This window comes from Styela clava, chromosome 8 (assembly GCF_964204865.1).
Source record: "Styela clava chromosome 8, kaStyClav1.hap1.2, whole genome shotgun sequence".
NCBI lineage: Eukaryota > Metazoa > Chordata > Ascidiacea > Stolidobranchia > Styelidae > Styela > Styela clava.
The window spans coordinates 11,934,737-11,945,158 of NC_135257.1; the positions used below are offsets into that span (position 1 = coordinate 11,934,737).

The window sequence follows — 10,422 nt, forward strand, 5'->3', positions numbered from 1 at the left end:
GATATCATTGATGATTTAGTCAACCGGTTGCGAAATCGCTAAAGTATACGTGATGCTTGGAAATTCGAATGCAGCATAGTTACATCATAATGTTCAACCTACGATGATCAAATGCTGTCCTGTGTCAGTGTTGTTGTTATCTAAACAAAATTCGGTTTATGCGTTCGTTTTACATAGAGCAGAAAAGGTTCCAGATTTAGACTGCTCGCAGTAATTTGATGATTTACGAGACCGTTGATTGTGAATTCAAATGCTACGATACGGTACGTAATTCAGTAATTAGTTAAGTGATTAGTGTAGCACCAGAGCTTTATCCCTAACGTATATTCATCCACAATCTGGGAATTCTATTGCCATAAACAGTTGAAGAGTTAACTTTTGATAACTGTGAGTGTGTTAGTCAAAGTGTCAAGATTGTATATGCCTACTGCAGTACTGACATACACACATTAGTATTAATTTTTTCCGACCCCATAATCAGCATAAAAGGCGGGGATATAATTGATAACAAATAAATACAGAAATAGAATTAGGAGAGCAATGAAAACCTTAAGTCTGCAAGTGTCAGGGTTTTGCCAAAATGAAATGTCATGCATGTTCACTCATCTAAAATTATCAAATAAATTTACACACACACATTCCCATGCACAACCACAGAGTAATAACTCACAATGGAGTTAGGAAATCAGGAAAAACTTAAAATAAATCACATAAAAATTATTTGCCATGCCATATTAATAATTTTATAACAGTTGCTAAATTGAATATCGATTTTGTAAATAAGAGTGATTAATAAATAAAATATTTATAAATGAAATGTTGTCACGATATTATATTTGAGTCAAATGCGAAATTGTCCAATCAAAGTTGAGTGCATGAGCATGAGAAGGTGGGCAGGACCACTTTCAGACTTCATTTGAATTTGTGGCCAATCAAATATTGCTGTCTTGGGAATAATTTATCATACTGGAATAAGCTTACATAAATCATGAATTCGTGTAGGGTAAAGCCAAATCAAATCTAATTACTAAATTATGATCTATTCAATTACACATTTTTCCATTTAGCTTTAAAGTACTTTTCTAACTCTTTAGCTATCGGTGCAATAGCTGCTAGTTAATAAATACAGAAGCAATGTCAACTGAAACGCAATTGGACACAGATCCTTGTATTCTGACAAGGCATATAAATGAAAGTGGTAGAAAAGCTGGCGGAACTGGTGAATTGTCACAATTATTGAATAGCATTTGTACTGCTGTGAAAGCTATCTCTGCAGCTGTAAGAAGGGCTGGAATTGCAAACTTGTAAGTATTGGTATTTCTGTGTTTTCAAGAATTCTTATGTATTTGTAAACAGATGAACTTGTGATAAGTAAAATTTCATGTCCTTGTATTTCACAGATATGGCATATCAGGTACGGAAAATGCAACTGGTGATCAACAGAAAAAGCTCGATGTACTTGCTAATGATTTGATGGTGAATTTGCTCAGGTCATCTTACAGTACATGTCTGATGGTCTCCGAGGAAAACGATAATGTGGTTGAAGTTGATTTAAAAAAGCATGTAAGGACTGAAATTTATGACCTTGCCTACTGTTTCTGAAAACTAGATTAATACTACCAAAGTATAAATTTTAATCAACATCTTTTCACAGGGAAAATATATTGTGACATTTGATCCTCTGGATGGCTCATCAAATATAGATTGCCTGGTATCCATCGGAACAATATTTGGTATATTTAAAAAGGTGAGTAGAACAAGATTTATATTTTGGTCGGAGGATAATATCAAAGTGGTTTGGAAGACTTATGGTTATGTGACATTATAATAATAATGAATATGTTCAGTTCATCAAGTAATGAGAGTAACAACCCCAATCAACAGGTATTCTCAAGCTTCTGGTGTTACGGAGCCCTTGCAGTGGTTGAGTAGTATTAACGGAGCCCCGCAATTAATTTATAAGAACGCGTTTTTATTTACTGATTAATGTCCCTGAGTAAACAAAAATTACTTTATTTGATGATTCTGATGTACTTACTGCTTTGTATTTGAAAAATATTCAGTATTTTAATAATCAAATGAATAGCTTGCATAGCCCCAAGTTTTCTCTTACGGAGTACTTTGAGAACCTATGGTCAATAATACTGTGTAAACTATTCCCATTTCTTAATTTGCTTTTAGGCTTCTGATGGACCACCTACTGCCGCTGATGCTCTTCAGCCTGGAAATAATTTGGTGGCAGCTGGTTATGCACTTTATGGAAGTGCTACTGTCATTGTGATTGCAACAGAGCTATCAGTGGACATGTTCATGTTGGATCCTGTAAGATTCGTACAATTTGATCATCTTGTGTGTTTGTTTAAAACTCTTGACTGTAGTGTTTGGTAAGGTGTGCCATGAAATGGGTATTTACTTTTTCAATATATTAGGTTGAAAACACATGCAAAACTGATTTTCTGTTTTAATTTAGAGTATTGGTGAATTCATATTAACACAGAAAGATATCAAAATCAAAAAGAAAGGAAAATATTTCAGCATCAATGAAGGATATACGAAGTACTGGGATCCTGCTATAAAGGAATATGTTGACAGGAAGAAGTTTCCACAGGTAACAATTTTTATTATGTTATAAATTATGACTTTTTCATCAAAGTATTATAACTATTTGCTTACTTACAGGATGGTGGTAAACCGTACAATGCTCGCTACATTGGTTCAATGGTAGCAGATGTACACAGGACTCTGGTTTATGGTGGCGTATTTGCTTATCCAGCACACAGCCAGAGCCCAAACGGAAAGGTAATATTTACAATTGAGATTTACATACTCTGTTTCAGCTCTTTTATATGTTGTGTGTGCTTTTCAGCTACGTCTTCTGTATGAGGCTGGACCCATGGCTTATGTACTGGAGAGAGCTGGTGGAAAGGCAACTACTGGACACCAACGTATTATGGATATAGTCCCAGAAAACATTCATCAAAGAGTCCCAGTTTTCTTGGGGTCACCTGATGACGTTGATGAATACTTGGAAATTGTGAAAAAACACAAAAATTATGTCGCTAATGAAAAATAATCTCTAATTTCTCTTTACCTCTACAAACCTGACATGATATGTGATAGTAGCATAGTTTCATATAATGGTAAAACAGGAGTGAATATTTGCCTTGAATAGTGCCTTAATTTCATTCAAGCAGTAATTGTGCGCTTATGACTTATATATTTCTTATTAACCATTCAATAAATATCCAACCTGCCAATTGTCATATGTAGTAGCTTAATTAAGATGAAGATATAGGTGATAGAAATTGCATCTTCGGCTACAAGTTGGCTTTTTGCAGCAGAAATTTACAGTGAATGACTTGTTCCACCTTGAAGTATTATTGGCAAGTCTGCTGCAAATCCACAATTGACGAAATGATAACAGAACTCATTAACTACAAGGCCACATGTCAAGGAACAAGCAGCAGTTGGTTTAGCAAATATTTGGGCAAGATAAGACCTGGACTCTTATCTGACAAAGTTCACAGAGATGAAGCCATATAAATGTGGCTTGATGCTTCCCAGTTGATGTGAAATAACTACTGAATATTAACCTGCACACCCACTATTAAGCACAATTAGAGAATGGCAAAAAATTAAGCAGGGTGTATGTTTGGGGATCGATTTCTCTGCTATCTTACATCCTGTGGAACACCTCTCCCGACGTATCATAAAATTCATATTGTCCGTCAATAGTTGTATTAGCATTAGAGTGTCTAGGAATCTCATACTTGCTTACCAGTAGCAACAGACTTATTTACTTACATAAGTGGTGGGGTTTGAGAGAACACTACAACAGAATATCGTGATAGTGACACCGTTCTTGTTTTAGATGTTGGACAACCGCATTGCAGATGACTAGTATTATGTATGACATTTTAGAAGTCTCATATTAGATTTATATCAAGCTTTTATGGTAAAGTAGCCTAGATATTGACAGACATACATTGTTTGAAATGGAGGAAGCTGTTGTTAATGAGTTGGATACATAAGAGGACCTGTTCTTAAAATTTCAAATCCCACCACTGATCTTTCCGCACGCTCAAGCACAAGAATGATATACAATTTATGATTTTATTTAATCATTAAATAGATTTCAACTGCACTCTAGTTTCACTTCCCCCTAGCATGAAAGTTGCAGTCCAAAGAACTTTCATTCATTTCTTGACCATATCAGTCACATAATATGTCAAAATTCATCTGTAGTTTTTTGACACCCAGATAGAATCTCTATCAAACCTCAACGTTCTATCTTGTTTGATTATCGATATTCTCAGTCAAGGAAACAACTAAATTCCTATATGATGTGGACATCTCAGTTTAAAGTTGTGCGACTTGCAAAAACAGATCCCTCCGCCATCGAACTCCAAAGTCCACTTCTGTCCGGATTAGTAGAGCCAAGCATACTGCTATTAGCTCCATATGGGTTTGGTGCTTTGAATCTGAAGTCACTAGTTATGCTGTTTACATCAGGAATATACATAGGTATATAGCTAACACTTCCGTTTGACCAGCACTGGAAAACCGATACATAAATAAATAAGTATAGTTTCCGGAAAACAGAAATTATGATGCAAAATTAACCACTTACCACTGTTAAACAGGCACCCATGTCAAAATTGAGTTTAAAAGCGATGAAAACTGGACTGACACCCTCTTTGCCTTGAAGGAAGCCCCTACATAATATAAGTAACAGATCAGATGCGTCCTTGAAAATTACAAAGCAAGCTGAAGCACATACGTACACCAACATAGTACTTGCTATAAAAATGCTACAGAGAAAATCAAGTACAACATTCTGGGAGAAATATATTAGGATAAAAATGATGAGTGAAATCTAGTCTTACTTTGCTGTGATACTGAACGATGGGTCTTCTGAAGTGCTGAATAATGCTATGAGATGTTGACGTGGATCATCTTTATGAAACATAATTGCAACCCTTTGACCAGTCTCATCCCACACCATTGAATGAATGCAGTTTGCTCTAAAAATTAGGTAGCCATTGCCAATAAAGTATTCACTCTGCATTAGTTTTGCGGATATGATAAGCAAAGACAAAAAATTTTACAAACTTAGTTAGTTCCTGCGATTGCCTTTCGCTGTCACTGTCAGCACTTTCATCAAAATATTTCAAGTCAAGAACGACTGTGGCATGAGCAGATGCAGACGGCGAATCGATACTTTGTGAGTTTGAAAATTTAACACAGTAGATATGTGAATCACCAGTCAATGCAAAAAGCAATGTCGTTCCTTTTGGGTTCCAGCAGGCACACTGAAATAATTGAATTTCAATTATCAAATCATTTTGACAAACCGAGATTGCTTTGCTCCTAAAAGGTCTACTCGGCACAATTGGTAATAAAAATCTACCTGAACTCGCCCAGCTAAGTTTGACCATCTCTCATTAGTCCACAATCCTGTTTCAAAAATACGGAATGAGGAAGAAGGTGTGGCAGCAAGTACTTTGCTCCCATCAGGAGACCACAAGACTCTTGATACCCCTCCACAAGTAGTAACATGTTGAATAACTTGATATTCAGCCATGCTAGTATTCCACACCTAGATACATGAAAAGCAAATTCAAATTAGATTGATTGAGTTAATAAAAAAAAATTATTGTAAAATAATTACCACTATTGCTGTGTTTAGTGCAGAAACTGCTACAAGCACATCATCACCGGTAGGGCTCCAAGCCAATGAAGTAACAGGACTGTGTCCACTATAAGAAAGTACTTGTACAGCTCCAGCAGATGGTCTGAAATGAAATGAGCTCTTTTCTCATAAGCGCATAACCAAGCTGACATTATGAGATACTGTTGGTGCACTTAACCTGATAAAGTCCATGAAAGTAGCTATATGTTGTCGGCATGATTGTGCGAGCTAATGACTATTATTAAATCACCAACCAAAGATGAAGCTAAAATTTGATTGCAATTGCAGGGAATAATAAGATGCTAAGAAAATACAAGTGATATTACAAGAATGACCTTGCTCAAATCTTTGTTCTACAATTCAGTTTTTACAAAAATAATGACTGAATGCTTATGATGAGTAATGAGTCTGAGTAATGATTGAACTTGCTAAAGCGCTTGCCAACATAGTTGAATATTTGGCGCTACAAAAGTATGTGTACCAATATGGAGGTAACTAATTCTGTTTGCCTACTTTACATCAAGTTTTGTAAAGGGATGGAAGCCTATGGGCAGGGGATATATTCACTTAGCTAACAAAAACAGTCCCCGAACTCGTAATAGAACTAAAATAAAGAAAATCTAAATAAAAGTATGCCCTAACCTGGTACACATACTACGGATATACCGAATATTTTATACTTGGATAAAGTGAATATATTGAGACAGGAAAAGCACAAAGATTTTAAGAATACTTCATGAATAACAAATATCATAGAATCACCTGGTTGAAAAAGATGAAGGCTCCACTGTCCATATTAGAATTGCTGTCTGGGAACCAACTGCCAATATTGATGCTGACAAAGGCTTCCATTCTACACAGGTTACATACTTTTGCAGCTTATGTTTGAGAATGGGAACAAGTGGTCTATAATGTCAAATAACTATTAAATCTTCAAGCAATGTCTGGAAAATGCAGTTACGGTAGTTATTTTTATTCCACAGTAGGTTACTTGCAGTATGGGTATAGGCCAAACAAGGGCTTTGAGCTGAGCACTTCACCAAAATAGCATTCATTTGTGCGACTATGTGTCTCTGAAAAACGCTAAACTTACATATTTGTGTAGTGAATTTTAATGGTGTCATCCAGAAGAGCTATTGCTAGCTTGTGTGCTTTAGGGTGCCATGACAAAAATCGTATTGGACTAGTAGACCTAAAAATATTAAATTTAAATTAGCACATTTTAAAAACTGCATTCAATGATACAAGCTAAATTATGATATTAGTTCAAAGTCAAAGTGCTATAGAGTAACAGAAGTTCCTGGATAAAATTAAATATTGATATTATTCAAAGCTAGCATTTTCATAAATGCAACATTGTTATTCCATATGTGTTCATGATCCTTTCGTTTGCGCTAAGTGTAATAAATTTTTTTTCAATTCAAAAAAATGACATGCGTATATAAAATTACCATTCTCTGTTCATTGAAAATTCTGCAATAAGAGCTTCCTGTGAGAGCTGCAAAATCGAGAATTAATATCAAAGTTTTAAATATGTGCATAAATATTATCTTCTACAGTAGTTTCATCGCAATTGTCTCAATATATCTAAATAAAACTGGCAGTAATGATTGCATATTACCAGAGCTATACATATAGCCAGGGATTCCATCGATCTGGAACCCAAAATAAGGACGACTGGAAAAATATCTGCATTGTGAGCAGAAATAGCTGGCTTTCCTATGGGCTCCAGGTTAATGTCACAATTACAGACGTCACAATGTGCGAAGCACTCACCCTTCGAGCTTCGTTTAACTTTGAATTACTTCCCGTACTCACGAAAAACGTTCTTACGTTTGCTCATTTTTAAATTTAGGCTAAAATAGCCACCACGACGACAAAACCCAAGGATCGCCACACAAACAAATGAGTAACAATGCTTCATGGCTATCTGTGCCTTGCTTCTTTGTGTTCCAAATAAGATTGTGTTGCTTTTATGATGCCACAATAAAGCTTTGGCGATAAGACAAACATCTCGAAGCTTCCTTTATGAAGTTCAAATAAGACAGAATAAAGACATGCAAGCCAAAAATAAGGAAAAACCTTAGAAATAAGGACGGTATGGAATCCCTGCATATAGCGGTAGTGTGGCGCATAGTACAAAGTGTTGGGAATATGCTCACCACCGCACCTCTAATTACCTGACGTGAGATAAGAGGTTCGAAACTTGAGGGGTCAAATTATGTGCAACTGCAAGAGGATTGCTGGACTCCTCGCCACCGACCACCGTAGGGTATAAACGTAACTGCTGATCGGTCACGGCTTCCTCCATCATCAAGTTCATGATTCTGAAACAAATAACTGGCTATCTAATCCCATACTCGACATGGACTGGTAATAGACGAGAGGCCGTGATTCACCATATGATTAAACCAACTTATCAGCTCTCCTAAATCTGAATCTTAAATATCTAAATCTTATCCGATCCTAATTAGTAGTTACAAATTATTAACCTTCAAATGAGGAAATAAGGTGAAATTCATTCCACGAATCCATCTCATTCCAATAAGAAGATATTGACAAATATTTTGAACAAGTGGATAAACTGGAAAAAAAAAAAAAATCATACAAAATGAACCAAAACCTATCAGAGAGCGAAATAAAATAGACATTGCTATAAGCTGAACTGAAAATTCCCAAGTCAATCTTTAAAAAAAAACATCGTACCAATCTGATTTGATTCCTCACTGCATATTTCACCCAACACACCAGCTACTCCAAGATTGTACCTGAAAAATTTGACGCAAATAGATTCAAATATTCAAGACCAAAATTTTTTTTTATCCCAAGTGTTTTTTTCTGATAACTGCGGTAGAATTTACTACCGCATGGCTCCCGCTAGCTAGTACGGCCTAACTCAGCAATTAGAAATTTCAGCCCCCCCCCCCCTCCTTTGAAAATTTCTGGCTACGCCCATGTGCACCGTCAAATTTTCTTATATTATGATACCCTAGTCAGTAGTATCTAAGGATTTACCATGCGGTCTTAAACCTTTGTGCAGTAGTTTCTTTTTGTTCTAAAAATGCAGATTTGGCAGTTTCCCCAACAATAGCAGGTGTCCTACGTAAACTTTCAGAACTAATTATGATGTAGGGGAAAGTAGATACCTGAAAAAAAAATTCAATACAACAGCCCGTGTGTTGTAGAATGAAACATCAATAAATACAGAGATACATTTGTTACAACGGAAAAATCTTAGTATAAGATATTTTCATATCGAACACATATCAGCATTTTTGAAAAAATTATAGGATGAAAGACTATGTTGAATTTCCAAAAGTACCGTAATATAGTTGAAATAGGATTATTACAATATCACTTACAACTTTGACAAATACTACACAAATTACCTGACCTTCCATGTATGAATCTATTATTGACTGATCTGTCACATATATAATGTGCCCATTCCTCTCACAAACAGCGATTTCTCCATCATCTGGTGGTATTAGTGACTGTGACACGCTACACATCTTTTCGTTGAGTTCAACCCCCAAATTTTGAATGTAAGAATAACATTTGTATCAAACGAATAGTCTTTATAATCTGTAACACATAAATGAAATCAATGTTGAAGCTCATTTTTTGAATGTTATTGTTTAGCACAGAATTTGATTATGAGCATTGAATCCACATGGGTTTTCTATTTAATATAGTTTAATGAAAAATTCCAAAAATTTTTGAGCTGCCCACCCTTCAGTCCTTATTTACAAATACATTTTTTCGGTGACCGTACATTTGAACCCATGCGTATATCCACGGGTTCAATCTATATGCGGGTGCTAAAACCCATGGGTTAGGGTTAGTATGGGTTTAACTATCCGTGAAACAAAAAAAATTCCATAGGTGCAATAGCATACAGGTGCAGTTGTCATGGGTTCAAATGTACGTGGGTTCAAATGTAATGAAACCCATTTTTTCATGCCTTACCTTATTTCGCTCGCACTACTTTATGGTAATTTTGAAATAAGGACTGCATTATACATGCAATTATAGAAGAAATATTTCTGGATGGAGATCAAAACATTAAAATATGAACATACTGACATATGCTTTATGACGAAAAATATATGAAACACATGAATAATCAGATAGATGATGCTTATTCCAGTATTCTCCAAACCACCACACTTAGGCATCAATGTAAAAATATTAATAAAGCAGATTTTGTTTGAATATTCGAACAAAAGATTGCCAATAGGATACTTTGATTCTCATATCAGAATACACGGCTATTTCGAATTAACTCTGAGCTCATTAAACGGGTATTTATTTTAAGTTCGTTATATTTTATTTTCAGCAATCACAGAATTAAAGCCAAGCAACTTTCATCGAAGGTTCGTTACACTTCACTTAGCTGCGTTCAGTTTCTGTAACAACTACACGTATATACAAAATAGACATATAAATAACAATTTCAGGAACGAACTTTCTCACTTGAATTTATTCTTCAATGCAGCCGAGGCGGAACAAATATCCCATGCAAGCAACTTTGAATTCAGGGTAATTTTACCACTGAATTTTACATTTATTTCATACTCCCTCTCTTGGAGCCATTGATGCGTAAATTTTTTCGCCGTTGAAATTTGTGGTAATCGTTATCATTACTCTAATTTCTGTTAGTAATTGAATCTAATTGTAATATTTGAACAATAAATTATTTTATTTCATCTAAGTTTCAGCTTTCAATG

The 10,422-nt window shown here is 35.3% G+C and overlaps 2 protein-coding genes across 2 annotated transcripts; one reads left to right on the plus strand and one right to left on the minus strand.

Annotated features, from left to right (window-relative positions):
- Positions 1-1,038: 1,038 nt before the first annotated feature.
- Positions 1,039-3,257, plus strand: LOC120345657 (fructose-1,6-bisphosphatase 1-like). The gene is made up of 7 exons (XM_039415188.2): positions 1,039-1,304; positions 1,401-1,563; positions 1,655-1,747; positions 2,182-2,322; positions 2,471-2,608; positions 2,680-2,799; positions 2,867-3,257. The coding sequence occupies exons 1-7, from the start codon at positions 1,135-1,137 to the stop codon at positions 3,071-3,073; spliced, it is 1,032 nt and encodes a 343-aa protein (XP_039271122.1). The 5' UTR covers positions 1,039-1,134; the 3' UTR covers positions 3,074-3,257.
- Positions 3,258-4,099: 842 nt separating this feature from the next.
- LOC120345929 (aladin-like) lies at positions 4,100-10,297 on the minus strand. The gene is made up of 14 exons (XM_039415530.2): positions 10,169-10,297; positions 9,082-9,277; positions 8,708-8,838; positions 8,399-8,460; positions 8,185-8,276; positions 7,144-7,190; positions 6,786-6,884; positions 6,455-6,598; positions 5,672-5,795; positions 5,411-5,599; positions 5,113-5,312; positions 4,887-5,024; positions 4,631-4,715; positions 4,100-4,555 (listed from the first exon to the last, which is right to left on the minus strand). The coding sequence occupies exons 2-14, from the start codon at positions 9,202-9,204 to the stop codon at positions 4,355-4,357; spliced, it is 1,635 nt and encodes a 544-aa protein (XP_039271464.2). The 5' UTR covers positions 9,205-9,277; positions 10,169-10,297; the 3' UTR covers positions 4,100-4,354.
- Positions 10,298-10,422: the final 125 nt, after the last annotated feature.

Excerpts from the sequence above, each read along its gene's own strand:
- LOC120345929 (XM_039415530.2), bottom strand. The coding sequence starts at position 9,204 with ATGTGTAGCGTGTCACAGTCACTAATACCACCAGATGATGGAGAAATC. Across the intron at positions 5,796-6,454 it reads CCTTCATCTTTTTCAACCAG|ACCATCTGCTGGAGCTGTAC; the intron begins GTGATTCTATGA and ends ATTTCATTTCAG. Across the intron at positions 4,556-4,630 it reads TGGGTGCCTGTTTAACAGTG|TGCTGGTCAAACGGAAGTGT; the intron begins GTAAGTGGTTAA and ends TCGGTTTTCCAG.
- LOC120345657 (XM_039415188.2), top strand. The coding sequence starts at position 1,135 with ATGTCAACTGAAACGCAATTGGACACAGATCCTTGTATTCTGACAAGG. Across the intron at positions 1,305-1,400 it reads AGGGCTGGAATTGCAAACTT|ATATGGCATATCAGGTACGG; the intron begins GTAAGTATTGGT and ends TGTATTTCACAG. Across the intron at positions 2,323-2,470 it reads ACATGTTCATGTTGGATCCT|AGTATTGGTGAATTCATATT; the intron begins GTAAGATTCGTA and ends GTTTTAATTTAG.